General features: G+C 37.2%; 1 protein-coding gene across 1 annotated transcript in view; it reads left to right on the forward strand.

The window, feature by feature from the left end:
- ABCI7 (non-intrinsic ABC protein 6) overlaps window positions 1-22,443 on the forward strand; it is a 54,502-nt gene extending 32,059 nt beyond the window's left edge. Inside the window, exons 2-3 of the mRNA XM_089980593.1 lie at window positions 15,786-16,045; window positions 21,783-22,443. Coding sequence (XP_089836719.1) covers window positions 15,786-16,045; window positions 21,783-22,098 — 576 coding nt within the window. The 3' untranslated portion in view covers window positions 22,099-22,443. The remainder of the gene's footprint in view (window positions 1-15,785; window positions 16,046-21,782) is intronic.
- Window positions 22,444-22,747: the final 304 nt, after the last annotated feature.

The following is a 22,747-nucleotide window of genomic DNA, read 5'->3' on the forward strand; positions in this document are numbered from 1 at the left end:
ATACAATAAACTACAAAAAGTGGTATACACACAAAACAACAACAACAACTACGCCTTCATCCCAAAACAATTGGGGTCGGCGATATGAACCAACAAAGAAAATCATTCTGGGTCTTCCACATGAATCCTTCTCCTCCATTCATTTCTATCCAATGTCATGTCCTCGGTGAGGTTCAAAGCATTCATATCCTTTCCTATCACCTCCATCCATGTCTTCCTAGGCCTACCCCGACCTCTTTTAACTAATATATTTTCCCATTTCTCCATCCTTCTAACTTGGAGCATCATTAGGCCTTCGTCGAATATGTCCAAACCACCGTAAACGATTCTCTCTCATCTTATTTTCAATGGGTGCAACGCCTACCTTCTTACGTATCTCCTCGTTCCGAATCTTATCTTTTATTGTATTTCCACACATCCATCTCAGCATACGCATCTCAGCTGGATTACACACAAAAGTGAGAAAAAATATATTCACTCATGAATATCTTCCAAGAAGCTTGGATTACAAAGGGGAGAAACCCCTTTATTTATAGACAAAAGGAGACAGCTCCCAAAGGGACGTTGGAGCCCTTCCAAAAGTCATAAATATGATCGTTGGATGCTCCAACGTCCCTTAAGGTGGGCCCTTCCAATAAGAAAAAGAAATAAAAAAAAAGAAAAAAGAAAAAGGAAAAGGAAGAAAAGTAAAAAGTAAAAAAAGAGAAAATTATATAGGTGCGTGAATAAGTAAAAAGACTGTTTTACCCCTAGTGGGTATTACAAAAGAAATATATATATATATATATATATATATATATATATATATATATATATATATATATATATATATATATATATATATATATATATATATATATATATATATATATATATGTGTGTGTGTGTGTGTGTGTGTGTGTGTGTGTGTGTGATCTCTCTCTCTATATATATAAGATACATAATTTAACATTTACTTCAATCTCAAATTGGAAATCAGATAAATTCTTAATTTCATCAATATAATATACAAATAACGATTTAATAATTGTCGAAAAATCGCAGGTATTACACTCTTGATCTTGGAAGTATTTCTTGTGGTGATTGAAGATCATGACAAATGTGCTATCATTTTCTTCATCTTTATCTTTCTCTTTTCATCATGGAGTATGTATCAAGAGTGGAACTCTCCTTCAAACTTAATGGATCCAACTCTGTGCGTCAGAATTGAAAAATCATCTTAGAGGGAAAAAACTTTAGGGCTTTGTGATTGAGACTTCTTTGCTTCATCGGTCCATAGGCTGAAATCAGTTGATGATGCTTGGTATTTTTTCGAAACAACTCTCCAAATTTCAAGATCCATGGATTGTAGGAATACTGTCACTCTTACTTTTCAATAGCTATAGTTTGTTCCGTCAAAGAGAGGAGGACGAACTGAGGAGCATTCTTCTTTGTGCTGAAAAGACGATGTTGTCATGCTAGATGATGGTAAGATCAAAAGATAGCAAACCTTGCTCTGATACCAAATGAAAGTGCTATAAGATCGATGCAACGAGCACAAGAGGGGGGGGGGTTGAATAGTGCTTTTAATCTTCGTCTTTGAAATTTGAAGGAATTTGAATACTGCAAAGCAATCACACACAAAGAACACAAGAATTTTATCCTGGTTCGGTCTTCTAGACCTACATCTAGTCCCTAAGCAAAATCTGCTTGAGATTTTCACTATCACACTTGTGTCACCATAATATCAAACAGACCAAAACCGGTTCCACTTTCAGCAACAACCCTACTGAAAGCAAACTTTTCCTTTTATAGAAAAATTGAAATAACTTACAATCAACATACGAGCCTTTCTTATGAATGCAAATGGAGTGAAATATGCTTCTAAGGCTGCTGAAATGCTCAACTCACAATTTCACTAACTCAGAAAGAATTAGAGTGAAAAACTAGAGTAAAAATACTCAGTGAGTGAGAAAACAAATACTTGAATGAATAGAAGTGAAAAACAAAGAATTTGATCTTTCAAATCAATGTAACTCGATTCAATTCAATTATTTTGAGTGTAGATCACACTCTTATTTATAGCTAAGGAATTCCATACGTTGGTGGTACGAAAGGGTGTCAAAATAATCAGTTTTGAACGGTCACATCGTTTAAAAAACTGAAAAGATGCACCTTTAAAAAGTTTCAGAAAACAATTATATTAGTCGACTGAAATGGTTATTAGTCGACTGAAAACAAATATTAGCAGACTAACAGTTAAAGTCAGTCGACTACTTTGTCTAGCCGAACAAATTTAAATTATGATTTTTGAAACTTAGTCGACTAAAGAAAAGTTAGTCGACTGATGAAAATCATCAGTAGACTGAAAAAAACTTTCAGTCAACTCCTGCTAAATTTTTCAGAAATTGAACATTCTGGCCGGTCGACTAAGAGTCGATTAGTCGACTAATTAGAAAGTTGACGTTTTGCTTTGAAAAACTGGCGCAAAAAATTGGTCGACTGATGAGTCTATTGGTCGATTGATAAACCTGAAAATGTGGGTAAAGAGATTTCTAAAATGATTTTCGCCAAGGGTTCTTTTAGAAAAGTTTTTATTAAGTATTTTTTGGTGAAATGCAAGTAAGATATGCAATCAAAGTAAGGATCTTACAAGAATTTAAGACTTTTAAAGAGATTTACATTTGCACACTTGTCTTCACAGATTCTTAAATGAATTTTTCAATTCTTTTTATCTTTCTTCATTGCCTTAACTGAAATTCAGTTGTTCCAGTTGTTCATCATCAAAATCTTGTACTTGAATTATTGTGTAGAGCTTCCTTGTCTTAACAGAATGTTGAATTCTTGCTAATGAATCACTTTACCATCTTGACAATAAGGGATTCAAGGTTTTTATATTGAAAGTTAACTTGAACAGGACATTCAACTCGATCAATTTGGAGCTATGTCATAAGATACTTTAAGTTACCCCCATAGCCCCAATACTTTAAGTAACTTGCCAATAGAGGAACAACCATGCCAGGACCAAGTTTCCCTAAGAGGGGTGTGAAATAAGAAGGTAGAGAGAAAGGGGTTTGAGAGAGAGAACCAATGAGAGAGATAAGAGAAATATGGGGGTTGAAAAGAAGTCATCATTCACGATTGGGTTTGGATCTCAGGATCCAGACCCAACTCGGTTTTATTTAAGCACATGTTCATTAATGACATATTGTAATTTTAACCTATTGTGTAACGGGTATTTTTGTACCCTAATAATTGTACCAGCATATACTTAATGGGAAACCAATACTGTATACCCTATTTGGGTTTTCTACAGCCACCAACATCTCTCTCTCTCCTTTCTATTCCTGTTCTTGTGTTTGAATGGTAGAATACCATTTTCTAACATGGTATCAGAGCAGAAGATCCAACCTTGAAGAACGTGTTCTTATGAGCATCCAATCAAGTTTCTTTGTCTTCTTCTGAGGTATCTCTTTATCGGTTCAAATCAAAGAGATGAGGGAAACATGTCTGATGCTGCACACAGGACTTAACAAAGTGTGATTTCTGAACCACTATTGGCCTTCGAAGGGTATAAAGGCATTGTTTACTCTCGATGTGAGAAGGAGATACTCCTCAGCTCTAATCAGGAGATGAGTTCTCCCTTTGTTTCTATTTCACCCCCTGTTCATAGAAGGTCTACCCGGCCTCGACATCCTATTGATAGGTGAGTTAGTTATGAGAATTTTACGATGAATTTTCAACTCTTCTTAACCTCTTTAGGTAAGGAAGATCAACCCATAACATTTTATCAAGCAGTAAATTCTAAGAGATGGATTAAAGTTATGAATGAAGAAAAGAAAGCTCTTCATGAATGTGGCACTTGAGATATTGTCCTCAAACCATACGATTGAAATGTGGTTGGTTCAAAGTGGGTGTATAAAATAAAGTATAAGCCGGATGGTACTATTGAGCGATACAAGGCTAAACTGGTTGCCAAGGGCTTCACACAGGGGCAAGGAAAAGACTACGATGAGACCTTCAGTCCGGTCATGAAAATGAGCACTATTCGAATCATACTATCATTGGCTGTTGAGCACCAGTGGACTCTCAGTCAACTTGATGTGAAAAATGCATTTCTACGTGAAACTCTGAATGAGAAAGTATACATAAAGCAGTCCACTGGGTACGCAGAAGGGAACTCCAAATAATACGTGTGCAGGTTAAAAAGTGCTATATATATAGTTTGAAGTAGGCATCTCGATCTTGGTTTGACAATTTTTCTCTTGAAGTAGAAAAATATGGCTTTAGTCGGTTTCTTCTTGATCATTCTTTTTTCATATTCAAATACAAAGATATAGTTACCCTGTTATTGATATATGTAGATGACATTATCATTACAGGTAACTCTAATGAACAGGTTAAAGAACTCCTGAACCATAGATTCAAGACGAAGGATCTTGGTAAACTGCGATATTTTCTTGGGGTAGAAGTTGACAGGACTACAGAAGGCATGACACTTACTCAACATAAATATACCATTGATGTTCTTATCAGGGTAGGTATGACAGATTGCAAGCCTCTAAGCACACCCAGTGTACTTCATCAGAAATTCAGTTCCCAAGATGGAGATTTGTTTGAGGACCCTACAGGATTGTTAAAATCTTCTCTTGAACCTGCGTTGAGAGAAAGAAAAGATAGGAGAAAGATAACTGCGGCTGTGACCTAAAATTGTGCATTTATATTTACATTACAGAGGTATGGATCCGGGTCTGGTGTATCCAGACCCGATTAATAAAAAGGGTTACATGGCTCGGGTCCTCTTGTACATAATCTTTACATGGATCGGGTTGGATCATTTGCACCTTTTTCCCCACCTCCATCACATTGGAAAAATTGAATGGACTCAGAAAATTGATTTTTGACAAAGGAAAGAAAATTTTGAAACAAAGAGAAGACTTCTGACTTATTTTTTATGAAATATATCCAAGTGTATCGAGAATAGTTATCAACAAAGATTAGATAGTATCTGCTCCCAGATCCAGAGGCAATTGGGGCGGGTCCCCATACATCAGAACATATTATCTCAAAAGGTTTTGAAGCTCTCTTATTAATGGAATGAAAAGGCAATACATGACTCTTGCATGAAAGACAACTGGAACACTTGTGACTCCTCTCATCCCCATTGAGACTTTCTTTTGGAATGAGATTATTAGAGACAAGTTTCTCAATAAAATGACTGCCACAATGTGCTAATCGACTATGCCATAAGAATGACTTATTACATTCAGAAATACTAAAAACATTAGCAGAAGAGGATGAACATGACTCTAATGAAGGCTTCAAATTCAGATGAACAGGGCGAACAACATGACATGGAGCTTCTTCAAAGACATACATATTGCCTCGTCTCTTTCCTTCAGCGAATGTTTCCCTCGTGCGTAGGTCCTTGACCTGCACAAAGAAGGGAGTGAATTCAACTGAAGCATTATTATCATCAATAAGTTTGGAGACAAAGACAATATTTTTTTTAATGTTAGGAGCATGAAGAACGTCAGAAAGAGTAAGTGAAATATGACATGGGAATGACAATTTTTCCAACATGAGAAACAGGATGGTGGGATCAATCTCCAATGACAATCTTACTTTTTCCAAAATAAGGAATAGGGTTAGAAATCTTACCTGCATCACCTGTCACATGAGTCGCTGCCCCTGAGTCGACAAATCAAGTGCCTTCATCACTCTGCTTCAATTTCAAATCTGACAAGGCAGATATCAACATATCTTTAATCTCTCTGTTGAGACTAAGAGGTTTTTAGTTAAAAGTTTTCTAAACTAGAGGTCATTTGAATTTTAATCTTTAATGAGGGACCTAGGTGTAATTTCGTTCTTTTGACTATCTCTATTTAATATAGAGATTAGCCCTAATCCAAGTAACGAGTTCTATTTTTTCATACAACCGTCTCTCTCTCTGCCTCGGTTTCTGCATTTGCTTTCAGGTCGTCAACATGGTATCAGAGCTGTAGATCTCGAGAGCATGATCGATCTACACACCACAGAAAAAAAAATATCAAATAAAACTGAAACTTGTGTGTCGCTCTTTTTTTTTCTTCTCTGATGATAGATCTTTGACACGATGAGTGTGTGTCATTAAGATTTGGATATGAAAAGTTTTTGTTTGTTGCTGGAAAAAAAAACCAACCAGAAAGTTTCTGGATGTCGTGATTTCTATGCTTCTGCGTGCGCCTGTTATCGTGGGTCGTGAATCTGGTTGCCGAGTTCCCCTGCTGAGTAGTGAAATTTTTTCTTCCAGCGATAACATGCTGTCATTGGTTGTGAATCTGGGAGCCGATGTTCTTCTCGGATCTTATTTGGCTGTTCATTTTCAGAACATGAATATCAGCAAGCGTGAGCAACAGGCTGTGTCGTGATTTTTTTTTTCCAATCGTAGCAGGAGTGCTGTGAAAACAGATGTTAATAGCAATTTTTTTTGGAAGCAGCAGGCTGTGTCGTAGTATTGGCTTGTGAAAAGTTTTTTTTTAATTAGCACTGCTGCTGTGTGGAAACATATGTTGCGTGATTCTATTGTTTGGGCCATATCGTAGTATTGGCTTGTGGAAAGTTTTTTTTAATTAGTACTGCTGCTGTGTGGAAACATTTGTCACCTGTCAAGACTTCATTTCTGGTGTGACAGCTTGTGTAGTCGTGGACTTGCCTGACGTGGGGTTATAACATCCGCTGTTCACGTGAGTAAGTCTATTTTTTTTTTGGCTGAAATCGGATTCCATATTCAGTATGGGTGAATCTTCGAAATGTGACTCCAAAATTGAACATATTGGGGAATATAAGGCTTTTGCAAATCCCTTCTCGTATGGTTCCTCTGTAAGGTTGAATGAAACTAACTATGCCAGGTGGTCCAGAACTTTTATGATGTCGGTATCTGGACATCGTAGAAAACATATTTTGTTGGAAGATGAACCTAATGAAAAGATTGGAAAATACGTTACTTGGGATAAAGATAATGACATAGTTATGTCATGGATCATGAATAGTGTCGAACCCCATATTGCAGATGGTTTAATTTATTATCATACAGCCAAACAAATGTGGGATAATCTTCGAGATACGTACTCACAAGAGACTAATGTGAGTCGTATCCTGCAAGTCGAACAGGAGATATATAATTTGCAACAGGGAGATCAAACCTTGGCCCAATATTATGCCTCTGTCAAAGCTGCGTTTGAAAGACTCAATGCTCACAGGCCTCTTTGTTGCTCGAAGCAAAAGGATCATCAAGAACAAACTATGGTTGCTCGGTTTCTTATAGGTCTCTCTTCATAATTTTCTGTTGCAAAAGTCCAAATGTTGACTGGATCAGATGTACCTACTCTTGCTGATGCATCCAATCATCTGAGTAGACTTGCGATCTCTCTTCCACAATCTCAGCCTATGACTCAGTCATCTGCTCTTATTGTCTCATCTGGTTTTGGGCGTGGAAATATTCAGAATATCAGAGGACGAGGTCGTGGATGAGGTATGGGAGGCAGAGGAAAACTTCAATGTACATTCTGTGGAAAATCTGGACATTTAGAAGATCGTTGCTGGGATAAGCATGGCCGGCCAACCTCTTCTTCATCAAAGTCATGCTCCTAAAGCAAATGTTACTACTCTCGAGGCAACACATGTACAGGATGATATCTCTGCAAGTGACAGTAGTATCACCCTCAGTCATGCTGAATATGATGAACTGATAGCTCTTCGCCCCTTGAGTTCAACCCCTCCAGTAGCTGGTGTTGCCTACTCAACAAGAAATTATCTTCATCCGACTCACAGTAAGTTGATTATTGACTCTGGTGCATCCAGACACTTGTGTGGAAATTCACTTGTTTTTTCAGATCTAAAGGATATTACTGTTCATCGAGGAGTCTCATTAGCTGATGGGAGTTCCTCCCCGGTTGTTGGTCAAGGAAATATTTCTATATCCTCCTCCTTACAGTTGAAAAATGTTCTTCATGCTCTAAACTTTCCTCAAAGTCTACTCTCTGTTAGTTGCCTTACAAAAGAACAAAACTGTAAGTAATATTTGATCCGATGGGTTGTCATTTTCAGGATTTGCTGACAGGGAAGAAGCTTGGTGGAGGCTATGAAGAGAATGGAGTCTACTACCTACATCATCCAGTGGGTAATGTTCATGCTGCAGTGGAACACTCATTCAGTCCTGTTCAGTGGCATCGTCGTCTTGGTCATCCTTCATTGTCAAAACTTCGGTCTGTCTTTCCTCAAATTCCTTCCACTATATCCTTTCAGTGTGAAGCATGTCAGCTGGGCAAGCATCATTGAAGTTCGTTTCCTTCGAGTCAGAGTCAGTCTAGTAATAAAGTTTTTGAACTTCTTCGTGCAAATGTATGGGGTCCTAGTAAGATTCCTACTAGGACTCAGTGTCAATATTATCTTGTTATTGTTGATGATGTCTCTAAGTTGTCATGGGTGTTTTTAATAAAAGAACAATCTGATGTTCCAAGTAATATCAAATTCTTAATTCTTGAAATAAAAACTCAGTTTGAATCTATTGTAAAGATTGTTCGCACTGATAATGCTCTTGAGTTTAAATCAAAAGTTCTGTTACAATTTTACCAAGATCATGGCATCCAACCCCAAACTTCCTGTGCCTATTCATCTCAACAAAATGGGGGTGGCTGAGCGAAAACATCGACACCTGCTTGATGTTGTCCGGACCATTATGATTCAATCCAATGTTCCTGCGTTATACTAGGGTAATGCGATTACCGCTGCCTGTTATCTGATTAACCGCATGCCTTCATCATCTGTGGGTGATCAAATTCCATTACATATCTTAAAACCTAATGCCCCACTCCTCTTTCACCTCAAAAATATTTGGATGTGTTTGTTTTGTACACAAACTTGGACCTGACCGTGATAAATTAGCTGCTCAAGCTACAAAATGCATATTTATAGGTTATCCCAAAAATCAAAAGGGATATCGATGTTATGATCCTATTTCTCGCCGAGAGTATGTCAGTGCGGATGTATCTTTCTTGGAATCCACTCCATATTACTCTAGTACCGGTTCCCCGCTGCAGGTTGATCCAACTGAGTCTTTTCCATTACCTATACCTCCTTTTCCTTTAGAGCCTGTGCCCTCATTACCGAACCAAACTTCATCCTCTTCAAGATTTAATGATCCCCCATTGGTATATGTGCGTAGAGCTCCACCTCCGCAAGTGCCTTCATCTTCTTCTTTCCCTGAGGTAAGTTCTACTGACAATAGTGATCTTCATGATGATGATAACAGGCCTATTGCTCTACGCAAGGGGACACGACAATGTACATTATATCCCATATCTCATTTTGTCTCTGATGCCAGAATTGGAAATCAGATGAAAACGTTTATTTCAGCCTTATCTGCTGAAACTATTCCTCTGAACTATCAACAGGCAGAGCTTGATAACCGCTGGAAGCTGGCTATGCAAGAAGAAATGGATGCTTTAGTATCTCAACATACATGAGATCTAGTTGATTCCCCAGCAGATGCTGACATTGTTGGATGTAAATGGGTATATACAATAAAGTACAAATCTGATGGTTCTATTGAAAGGTACAAGGCCAAATCAGTAGCAAAAGGGTATACTCAGACATATGGTATTGATTTCTTTGAAACCTTTTCTCCTGTAGCACAGATGGGTATCATTCGTCTTGTTCTCTCAGTAGCTCTTCAGCATGGTTGAAGCTTGTGCCAATTAGATGTGAAAAATGCATTTCTCTATGGGGATCTATCTGAGACCGTTTACATGCAACAACCTCCAGGATTCGAGGTTGAGGAGGTGTCAGAAGGTTGTAGATTGAGGAAGGCGATTTATGGTTTGAAACAAAGTCCTCGTGCATGGTTTCAGAAGTTGTTTGAAGTGATGTCACACTTTGGCTTTAATAGGTCAGCGGCAGATCATACACTGTTTATCAAGAAAACTAATTCAGGCATAGTTGTTATGGTGGTATATGTGGATGGCATCATTCTTACAGGAGACAATGTGAAAGATATTGAAGCCACAAAGGCTCATCTTCAAAAACACTTTGTTACAAAAAACCTTGGTTCACTTAGATATTTCCTGGGTATAGAAGTTGCCAGGAGCCGTGAAGGGATGATTTTGTCTCAACGGAAGTATGTTCTTGACTTATTAAAGGAAACGGGAATGTTAGGAGCTAAATCAACAAATATTCCCATGGACCAGAAAGTTCAGTTGTTTGAAGAAGGGTCAAAACCGGTTGATAGCAAAAGCTATCGCTCTCTAGTCCAGACCGGATATTGCTTTAGCAATAAACAAAGTTAGCCAGTTTATCGACAAACTAATTGAGGTACACTGGAATGCAGCTATAATGATTCTCGGATACCTAAAATCTTCTCCTAGAAAGGGATTATTGTTGAAGAAAAGTGGAACTCTGGAGATAGTGGCCTATTCTGATGCTGACTATGCAAGATTTGTAGTGGATAGAAAATCTACCAAAGGATTCTATGTGTTTCTGGGAGACAACTTGATTTCTTGGAGAAGTAAGAAACAAAATGTGGTTTCTAGGTCGAGTGCAGAATCAAAATATCGGGCTATGGCCCAAACAACTGCTGAATTGATGTGAGTTCGTACTGTTCTTCATGATCCTCAGGTGAAGGTTTCCTCTCTTATGACCATGATGTCTGATAACAAGGCTGCCGCATATATAGCGAACAATCCTGTCTTTCATGAGAGAACAAAGCACATTGAAGTTGATTGCCACTATGTAAGAGATATGGTGCAAGCTGGTCATATCACTACCAAATATCTGAAGTCAGAAGATAAAGTTACAGATATGTTTACAAAGCCTCTTGCTAGACCAAATTTCTCAAAATGTTGCGACAAGCTGAGCATGATTGATATCTATGCTCTAGCTTGAGGGGGAGTGTTGAGACTAAGAGGTTTTTAGTTTAAAGTTTTCTAAACTAGAGGTCATTTGAATTTTAATCTTTAATGAGGGACCTAGGTGTAATTTCGTTCTTTTGACTATCTCTATTTAATATAGAGATTAACCCTAATCCAAGTAACGAGTTCTATTTTTTCATACAGCCGTCTCTCTTTCTCTCTCTGCCTCGGTTTCTGCATTTGCTTTCAGGTCGTCAATACTTTCCACTGTCTCTGGTATTTGAGAACTTCCTTTTGGTTTATGTCTGTGGACCCTTTCCTTTATTCTCTGGATTATGCCAACAATTCGCCTTGATATGCCCCCTTTTGTTACAAAGGAAGCAAGTAGGGATGGATCTTGATCCCTGCGCATGAGCTAACATATTTGGAGTGGGAAGCAGACCACGCCCTCCGTGTCCACTTCGCCCTTGTCCTCCTCGTCCTCGTCCTCTACCATAAGTCACTCCTGTGGCAAAAACTTCTTGAGAATTTGTGTGAATGTGAGATTCTTCAGAGAATCCTTTCAGAGTCATCTCATACTGAATCAATTTTGCTCGCAACTCATCAAAGGTAGGAAGGGCAGGCAAACACAATAGTGAAGTGACGATCATATTGTAGTCGGATCCCAATCCACTCAGAGTCTGTTGCACCATATCATTGTCACTCACCGCACAACCTATAACTGCAAGTTGGTATGTGATAGTCTTCATCTTGTTCAGATATTTTATGATGGTCATGGAATCTTTTCTCAGCATTTGAAATTCCCTCTTGAGAAAAACCATTCTCGCTTGCGAAACTTGTGAATATGTTTGAACCAATTTCTCCCAAAGTTGCAGAGCGGTACAATTGTCGGGAATTGCAACAAGGACCTCTTGGGACAGGGTAGAAGTGATATATGCAACCACTGACTGATCTTTCCTTTCCCAGTTGAGGTACTCTACATTTTTGATATACACAATTAAACTTACTCCTTTGTCATCTTTTTCTTCTCTCGTAACAAATTCGAGTGGGACGGGAGTGATTCCATCCAGGTGACCTAAGAGATCTTGACTCCTTATAAAAAGGATGATTTGTCTCTTCCAAATCAAGAAGTTTGAGGTGGTTAACTTTTCAGAAACAAGTTGATTGAGAAAACTTGAAGAAAGATTGGATGGAGAAGAATGAAGATCTATGAAGAAAAGAATTTTAACAAGAAAAATAATTTTTTTTACTAGAGTATTCACGAAGTGCTCAGTCTGCAGCCAGAGAGGTTTGCTGATCGGCCTATTTTTTTTTTTGACGACCGAGTAACCTCAAAGATTGGCGACCAGAGGCTGTCAGAAGAAAAACTGAGTTTTCCCTTCTAGCTTCTGTAAGGTTTGATATTTAAGCAATTGGATTTTTTACAGACTGTATTTTCAATGTGAATCCCACCCGTGGTAGCCAGAAGGAATATGTTACGAGAAAGGACAAATAAAACAAAAAAGGAATGAGAATTGAATCAAATAAAAAAAAATTGTCACACAGCAGGCTGGACAACAAAAGAAGTTTAGAATCTCAGATTTAATATCTCAGATCTGACTAAACTTCATGATCAGATCTGGATATCCAGTCCAAGTGAAAAGAATGGATACACAGGACGTAGATTTGGCGAACCAGATTTGAATAAAGAATGAAGAATAGGTTGGGTTATAGCTCGATCTTGACGTTTCACGTAAAACAAGAGGTTCACGTGGAACGAGCTTTTCCTCCTCTTTTGACGCACATGGTTTTCGTGAACCAAGATTCATGTGAACTCCTCGTGAACATCTTAGGGATTCACGTGAGACGTGAATCCACCAAAAGAGAACTGGGGAAGAAGAAAAGGGAGAAACGAGAGATGGAGATTGGAGATGGAGATAGAGAAAGAAGAAAGCTGAAGAAGAAAAGAAGATGGGAGATGAACGAATCCTCAAACCTTTGATCTGTCGCACCTTTTGGCTTTTTCTTCAAGCCCTAGATGGATCTAGGCTCTGATACCATGTTAAAATCTTCTCTTGAACCTGCGTTGAGAGAAAGAAAAGATATGAGAAAGATAACTGCGACTGTCACGATTTCAATCGTGACCTAAAACTGTGCATTTATATTTACATTACAGAGGTATGAATCCGGGTCTAGTGTATCCAGATTCGATTAATAAAAAGGGTTACATGGCTCGGTACATGGCTCGGGTCCTCTTGTACATAATCTTTACATGGATCGGGTCGGATCCTTTGCATCTTTTTCAAGGATATCGCAGGATAGTAGGAATGCTTCAGTATCTCACCTTTACTTGGCCTAATATTGTTTATTTTGTTAATCAGGTATCTCTGTTCATGCATGAACCACATATTGGGCATATGGAAGCTGTTAAGCGCATTCTTCGATATTTGAAGGAAACTATTGGAGATGGTCTTCTATACAGAAAGAGTATGCATGGCCATCACATGCATGAACTTCTTACTTACACATATATAGATTGGGAAGGAGACCCGGATGAGCATAGGTCAGTCTCAGGATACTGTGTTTTCATTGGCCTAAATCTTGTCTCCTGGAGCAGTAGGAAACAAAAGGCCATAGCTAGGTCGAGCATAAAAGCTGAATATAGATCAATGGCAGTTGCTACAGTCGAAGTAACATGGATCAGGCACCTGTTGACAGAAGTAGGAGAATCGATATCTAAATGCATTCTCTTATTTGTCAATCAAAGTGCTATAAACATGTCATTTAATCCTATCTACCACAGTCGTGCCAAGCATATTGAAATTGATCAACATTTTGTAAGACAGAAGGTCGAAGAGAAGGAAATTGAACTAGAATTCGTTCGGACTGCTGATCAAGTTGCTGACTTGTTTACAAAAGGGCTTATCAAGGACATATTTTGGATGTTAAAAGGCAAGTTGTTCATGGTTTAAAACTATGTACAACTTGAGGGAGGATGAAAAGAAGTCGTCATTCACGATTGGATTTGGATCTCGGGATCCAAACCCAACTCGGTTTTATTTAATCACATGTTCATTAATGGCATATTGTAATTTTAACCTATTGTGTAATTGGTATTTTCGTTCCCTAATAATTGTACCAGCATATACTTAACGGGAAGCCAATACCGCAGACCCTAATTGGGTTTTCTGCAGCCACTAGCATTTCTCTCTCCTTTCTACTATTCTTGTGATTGAATGGTAGAATACCATTTTCTAACAAGGGGGAGGGGAATTTGTCACCCTTTGTAGCCTTTCCACATGGGTTTCCCAATCCCATGTGGATACTTTCCCCAAAAACGTGTGAGGGGGGTGATGACTCCATAAAATCCCATATGGGACTCCTCTCTTATTTAGGAAAGTCCAACCAAGTTGGTTTCCCACACAAAAAGGAAACTATATACATTATTTGATTTTTAATTACTTAATTAATATAAGGAAGGTAGGAGGGGTTGTCCCACCTCCTTGGATTTTTTTCTCATGTTGAGTCCATTCCATAATGAACTTCCAACCATGTAGGAGGGGCTCACCTAAGGGGCGTCCCACCCTAGAGGTCTAAACTACCTTAAATAAATTCTTAGATCCATTAACTAATTAGTCTATCTTTCAAATTAGGAAACTAATTAAATCCTTTTGACTTTAATTAAGGTAGAATCCTAGGCAATTAGAAGTTAGGAAAGTAGAGGATTTTAGCCAAGTAGGATGGGCCCAGATAGGGGTTCGTCCCACCCTTAGGATCCTACTTGCTTGTTTAAAAAATTTAAATTTCTAATTCAAAATCCTAATTAATTTATAAATTGAATTCAAATCCAAATGAGATCCAATTTTATTTAAATTAAATCCACATTCCAATCCAAATCCAGATTAACTTCTAAATCAAATTCCAATCTAAATTCAAATCCCATATCCAAATTCACATTTAATTAAATCCAAATTCAATTAAACTTCAAATTCAAATTCATGTTTAATTAAATCCAAATTCAATTAAATTTTAAATTCAAATTTACATTTAATTAAAATTCAAATGAAAATTCAAACCAAATTTGAGACATGAAAATTCATATTTATTTATTTAATAATTGTAAAAAAATTGCAGGTATTATAGCTGTGCTCTCTTTTAATTGCATTCGTTTGTTCTTTGTTTCATAATATGGAGGGGATAAATAGCTTATTAGCCTAATTTGTATTACTTTTTGCACAACGCAATAGCTTTTATGTATCCTATGCAGCTTTATTATATTACAATTACTATATTCATGCCTAAATTAATATAAAATCATTAGCAATACATAATTGGCTATATATTGTTAGATGTTTTTGTTATGACACACACACACACACATATCTAACCTGCCATTTTTTCCAACACTTGATCATGTCTGAGAGTTGCAGATTTATTTTTTAAGAGAATAATCACTAGCTACATTATATTTAATCATGAGTTGTAAATTAGAAATAATGCAAAACTCTAATTTGTCGCCTTCTGCTTAACATTAGGACATGGAGCTAACGATAGCCCACACGATTTTTTTTTTCTTGGAGAAGCAATAGCCCACATGAACATAATTTCACTGATTAGTGGATCTGTCCAATGCAGGACGAAGGGACTAGGTTAGTGTTTTTCCAAGACAGTGGGACCCATGCATTTCCCCATGTTTCTAGTAAACATGGGAAAAACATTTAAGTTGAGCTTTTTAGTCAGTTTTGGCCCATTTGTCCAGAAAAAAAATGTCGGATGTAGGGAGTGTTTTTTTTTTTTCCATAAAAGTTTTATCCTACTCTTTTTTTTCTTCCAAATATTTTTCCAGCATGCAAACCAGGACCTTAGAGTTTAGTGACCATGTATTTTTTTTCTGATTTTTTTATTGATTGCAGTGATCCTAATTTGTCATCATCATCACAGGGTGCATCTAGTAGCTACCATCTTGTAGAAACAAGTACTGGTGGAAAACTAAGCAGGCACAGTCTTCACGTTGAGCAACTTGGTTCTGACACAATAACAGAATTGTCTTCATTTCACCTAGCTGGAAGTAATCAAACACAAGATTTACATAGTAGGCTGGTTTTGGATCATCCAAGAGGCTATGGTCGGCAACTTCACAAGTGCATTGTTGCCAATTCATCTGGGCAAGCTGTCTTTGATGGGAATATCAAAGTCAACAGGTATATCTCTCTCTTTTCTTAATTATTTTCCATATTTGATGAAAATTTTGAACTGCTGATAATTAATTCTTGTAATTAACTAGATGCTTTCCAATTATTATAATTTGCTTTATGCATCTAAACTGCTCATCTGCTTCCCTGCAGTCTTATATCTGAATACTGTTTTCATTGAAGAACTGACACTATCCCAGAAACCATGCAAGGCACATGGTTTGGGGCACATTATCTCATTTCCAGTCCCTGAATTTGCTCTTATGTGGGTCATATTCTTTGGTTATTGAACGTAGATCAGATACTCTTTTTTGTCTCTCTTTTCCTGGTACAGAAATGGGTGATTCATCTTAAAATGACTTCAGACAAGGACCATTTGCAAGATGTCATGGATCTGACCAATAGATTAGCTATGTCACACGGATATTCCATTTTGGTTCCTGTATCGTATCCGCTTATATACTAACCATATTGAGAACTTCATAAAAATGGTCGTATCCATGTGACAAAGTAGGTCAGTGAAACTAGCTATCTGAACCCAAGGATTGTCCCTGCATCTTCCTCTTTCCATTTCACTTTGTCCAGTCCAGCCCTCATCTTGTATTTTTCTTTGTCAACAAGCAGCCATTAGCCTTTTGTCCATTCCCAACATCATCTTTTAATCTTTGTCAAAAAGCCGCAATTAACTTTTGTGGAAGTTGTTTCTTTTCTTTTGAGCCATCTGTCTCACCATGCTCTGTAGCCTCTAGCTCTAGTAGTTCATCTGCTGGTTCCTTCATCCATTTCTACTTGTAGTCTTCAGCCTTCAGATAATTGCCTAATATATGTCCAGTTTAGTAATCAACAGAAAACTTTACTTGCATCTATCTTGTGATGAAGATGTATTTTGTTTTAGTCTATTTTATCATTCTGAAGCCTTTTGTCTTATTGACTACGATGTCTGTAGGACAGAATGCTAGAAACTCTCATAGAAGACCAAATTGTCGGTGTAACACCCCAAAATTTTAACCAAAAAATATACCTGATTTTTTTTTAAGTGTAGTGAATGATACAAGGCTTTTTCGATGACAATGCTCTAACCGGACTAAGTACTAGGGGGCCCGTCTGAGCGCAAGCGCGAGCGTATATTAGCCCACTAGAACAAAGTTCGCAAATGAAACAACAAAGGACAAGAACCTTTTATAAAAAAAAAGAAATAAAAATACAACGGAAACATTCATTTTGGTTTCAGTTAGAATTTTGAGCAGGTTACAAGTATTCTAACTCAACTTAGGACTGGATCTATTTCCTATAACGGACTTGGGTCCGAGTCCAAATTGTGAATCAGTTCCAACTTAGGAATCTGAATCCAAGATAAAAACAAACATTTACAAATCATAAACCAATTTAAACCATTCATCAATTAAATGAATTGTTTGCAAACATTGGACTGGAAGGCCCAAATATTTTCAAAACAAATTATCAGGTCTTAGTAAATTATAGACTATTGTCCAAAACAAATTCCTGTGGAAGGCCTAATGATGCTCCAGTTAGAAGGATGGAGAAATGGGAAAATATATTAGTTAAAAGAGGTCGGGGTAGGCCTAGGAAGACATGGATGGAGGTGATAGGAAAGGATATGAATGCTTTAAACCTCACCGAGGACATGGCATTGGATAGAAATGATTGGAGGAGAAGGATTCATGTGGAAGACCCAGAATGATTTTCTTTTTTGGTTCATATCGCCAACCCCAATTGTTTTGGGATGAAGGCGTAGTTGTTGTTGTTGTAGTAAATTATAGACTATTGTCCAAAACAAATTCCAGATCTAAAATTGTTGGTTTTCGGTACCGCCCGTAGCATCCCGCCATTGCCACAACTCGTTCACTCATCATCTGAATGTGTATGATATAGGGGTCAGACTCGTCGAGTCTTAATAGGAACACACTAACAATAGATGTATATACAAAACCAAGTATACATGTAATCCTACATCATTTCAGAACATATACAATATAAATTACAATCATCAAGCAATCAAAGGGGCAACTATAACAATTAAATTCATGCAGCATGTGACAAAACAATCACATATCCATGATTAAGCATTTGAATTATTAAGGGCATAAATCAAACAAACCTCAATCTTAAAGAATATTAAGGTACATAAATCAATTTAGATATGCTTGCAGCCTTACAATCACACAATGCATAATGCATGAGGTAACTTTTATCTTTCATATTGCCACTTACTTTTGACATGCATGAATATATTACTTGCAATCAATTTAAGTTTGCTCCTGAACCCCTTTTGGGTACTGTCACAGGTAAAAACTGAAGTACAAAACAATACCAGGGGTATTTTCACCCACACAAAATTTGTATTTTCTTAACTTGGTATACACATGTTTCTCGAAGCGACATCGGGCATCACCACCCTATGGCCACCGTCAGGGAATCACCACCCTAGATGGCCACCGTCAGAGAATCACCACTCTAAATGACCACTGTTAAGAAATCACCACTCTAAACAGAACTGCTTGGTATACCAAGAATGCTAACAGCTGAAGCACCACACCATCCCTTGGTCTCAATGGTGGAAAATTCATCTAGTATCGTGGCTTAGGACACGAGCTACCATATCGGGCTCTTGGAAAAAACACCACGAAGTTTAGTACCACACTGTCTCCCACGACAGCCATCCAAAGATCCTACCATCATCAAAGGGCAACCAAGGAGAAAGTTATTAACACACTGTTTGGGTATATTTTTACATCTTCAATTTTCATATATACTTTTCACCTAGAATGGTTTTGAATCCACAATATTCATAGCATGCAATCATGCCACAAGAGCTCTATATTCAGCTCAAACATGCATATTATCTCATGCAACATCCGATTGGGCAATCCCAAAGCTCGGACACAACAGGATACCGTGCCAAAATATGTGTCATTCTCATATGAATCATGTCATAATTTAAACTTTACATTGAATACAAATTTTCACAAAATATTGCACTAGCATACAACCTAAATAGTACCACATGTTGCTCAACATGCCACAAATCGTATTTATGAACTTTATAGCACCATATTGGTTCTTTTAAACCACTTGCTCTTTCATAAGCATTCACATGTGCATGTATTCTTTTCATGTCTTATAGAACATTATAATCATGTTATAACATCATGTTGCACATTAAAGCATCATGCTATATATCATAACACCATGACCAAATTTATATCTTTACATTCAAAAAAGAATTTATAAAAAATAACACCATGCTTCAGTAGGCTCAGATATTGTACATCAGTATGTCATATGTTCATCTGGTTCACTTTTGGAACCATCACATGCATTCAAACACACAATCTCTTAATTCAGGACTGATAACACATAATTTACCTGCTATTGTAAATTCTGCCATAAATCGTACAAAACGATTTAGGCTCTGAGATTTTTACTGAAGGTTCCTAAACATATTACATGCATATTGGCAAAAACCCAGACCTTAACTCATTATAGATAAGGAATTAAAATTTTTGTAAAACAAATTGTTTTCCGTTCACATAACAATCTTGTCAAATTCTGTCTTTCAAATGAAAAATCAATCATAAATCATTCAGAACGAATCTGATGTGTGTTGATGGATTTAAAAATTATTGGATGAGTTTTTTTTAATATTCTTGTTGAAAGCACGAAGTTCTTAATTGATTCTTGTATTTTGTTGTGTATTTTAATCCAACCAGTTAGAATAATAATTTCAGTTCTCCCAAACCGTAAACCCATAAATCCTGAAAAATTATGGGGATGTTTCAAACATATTGAAGTAATCTCAGTCTAAATCTCAGACTCAGATGAGTCGTGACACAGAAATCCTGTCCTGATAGTGAGCCTATGGAAACACCATATTTTTTATAAAAATCATATCTCCCAAAATACCCAGGATCTATGGATGAGATTTTAACGTGTGCTAGTCTGGATATGGAAGAACATACAATTAAAATCTTGGAGGTTAATTTCTTATGGTTTGAAAACGAAAATTCAAGGAAGTTGATTTAGAACCTGTAATTTTCTTGAACGCGTTCTGTCAAATAACAAAAACAACAAATATTACGGGATTTTTAGCTCTCTACTGGAATGATGATGTAAATATAGAAATACAATACATACAAGATTCTAACATCCAAAATCATATGTTTTTTAGAAGAGAACATGCTTTTTCTATAAAAATCAAAATCAACTTTTGAACAAAGATTTCGGATTTTAAAACCTTCATACATGGCACAATATCAGCTTTTATGTAAATCTAGGCTGATATATATGTTGATATGCATCCGGGGATCATCCCACAACATGCTCATGTATCCTAGCACTATACACACGTACAAAATTACAGTGTACCTACCTCAAAATCGGTAAAGCTACGAATACTCTTCCTGAATCATCTTCATCGAATCACTTTTTCCCATTGCTGCACACTTTAATGGAGGTATAGCCACCTTACACCAGATGCAATGGAGCCCTCTCAGGGAAGGGCATGAGGGAGAGAGAGAGATAGATAGATGGCCAAAACGTGTGGGAGAGAGGAGGAAGGTCTCTCTTAAATAACTTTTTCATGTTGTCTCCTAACTAAGTAAGGAAACCCCATCTAAATATTAGCTACATTTGAATTTCATTTAATTTAAATGTTAATTTATGAGTCCTAACTAATTAGGATTTCTAAACAATAAAAAAAATTAAACAATTTAGCTAACTAGGTCTCATTAATGAAATAAGGAAACAAGTTAATTAGTTTGGCTAAGCTAAGAAAGTAAAAATAGGAAAGTAGGTGGGGACGTCCCACCCTATGAGTCTTATTTACCAAATTTGAGATTCATGTCCAGATCCAGATACAACAATTTGAAATTATCCAAATTGCAATTCAAATTGAAATTCAAACCCAAATGAAAATTTCACCCCAATTTGAGACTTGAATTTCATATTTATTTCTCAGAAATTATAAAAAAATCTTACTTTCGGTACATGGGATTCTCCAATCCTTGACATAATCCTGGATCTCACAAAAATTTCCCTGATTGTTCGTAACTACGAATTTTCATCACCCATAAAGTTCCTTGTCTGCCACTGCATTCTAAAATTAACTTTGGGATGCAGATCCTGTTATATATATATATATATATATATATATATAGTATTTTAGGCTTGATTTGTATTCTTTTTTTTTTCTTTTGTTTTTTTTTGCATTTTTTTAATGCCCATTAGGGGCATTTTTGACTTTTTATTCTAGCCATTATACATGCCTAAAGGCTAACTTAACTACCTGTTAGGCCTATCTAACAGTTAGTTGAGCTCTCTTTTGGCGCTCATGTGTATATATATGTGGATTCCCTCTCCCTCCAATGTATGCTTCTCTTAAGCATTTTATCATTGATAAAGTGTATATATGTCTATATTAGATTTCTCTTGTTCCCTTAGTGGATTGTGTTCACTTTGTGCCTTTGTGAGTGCTCCTAGAGGCTTGAAGTGTTTAGCCCTTGGTGGCATTGTGAATTTGTATTCTTGGAGACATCTCATTAAAGGTCATCCTTCGTTAAAGCATGGTCTGCAACTCATAATGGTTCAGAATTGATTTTTCTTTTGAGAAAGTAATCTGCTAAGTAGTGCTTCATAGGTAACATTTTTATTTTTGCTGTTTAAGATACCGATTCCTACCTACAGCAATCTGCAGTATTTTAATTGACTTACTGAATGACATTTGAAGGCATGCACAACAAACAGATGCAGGCCAACTAACAAGAAGCCTTCTCCTAGCCCCCCGTGCTACAGTTAATGTTAAGCCCAACCTGCAAATTGTTGCTGACGACGTGAAGTGTTCTCATGGAGCTGCCATAAGCGATCTTGAAGATGACCAGATATTCTATTTTCAGGCACGAGGTGTTGATACACAAACTGCAAGAAATGCCCTGATCTTTTCTTTTGCTGCCGAGGTGATTGAACGCCTACCTTGCCCCTTCATTCGCAAGATGGCGGAAACCAGTGTCAAAAGCTTGCTTGCAGCTAAAGGAGCTATTCTATGAAGTGATCCAGGAGGAAATATTCAGAGCCACTCATCAAATGTTTGTCGAGTATACCTGTGTCCTATCATACATTAATGACAAACATAGAACGGGCAAAACTATGGCAGCAGCAATTGCAATTGATCGTTATGGTCCTCATCCAATGGAAAGTCAGATGTCAAGTAACCCAATGGCAGTGGGTTTGGTTGGTGAAACTTATAAAAAGTAAAAGATTGAGAGGTGACGTTTCTACATGTTCATGACAAGGAGAAATAGGAGAGAAGCTTTGGAAGAGAAATAGGAGAAAAACTTTGGCTATCCTGTTGTAACTTGTATATTGTGCACTAAATCTATCATTCTTCTTCAGTGAGCGTTTTATGTGCCCTGCAGTTTAATGATTTATCATGATGCATCCTCTATGCATGTCCAGACCATGCTCAGGAAAAAGATGGGGAGTGTTGCTCAGACCTTCAAACTGACGTCCATCAGCCTGTCAGCTTAGTCTGACAAGATTGAAGCCAATTCCTTGGTTTTATATTAGGTATCCCTGTTTTCCAAGGCATGCATTTCCACCTGCACCATATCTAATCCCAACATGTTCAGTAGCCCCCACTTCCAAACCACTTCTTGCCTGCATGAACTGCACCAGCTTGGTAGCAAGTGTCAACAG

The sequence above is a fragment of the Nuphar pumila genome, chromosome 11 (assembly GCF_984573655.1).
Source record: "Nuphar pumila chromosome 11, dmNupPumi1.hap1.1, whole genome shotgun sequence".
In the NCBI taxonomy this organism is placed as follows: domain Eukaryota; kingdom Viridiplantae; phylum Streptophyta; class Magnoliopsida; order Nymphaeales; family Nymphaeaceae; genus Nuphar; species Nuphar pumila.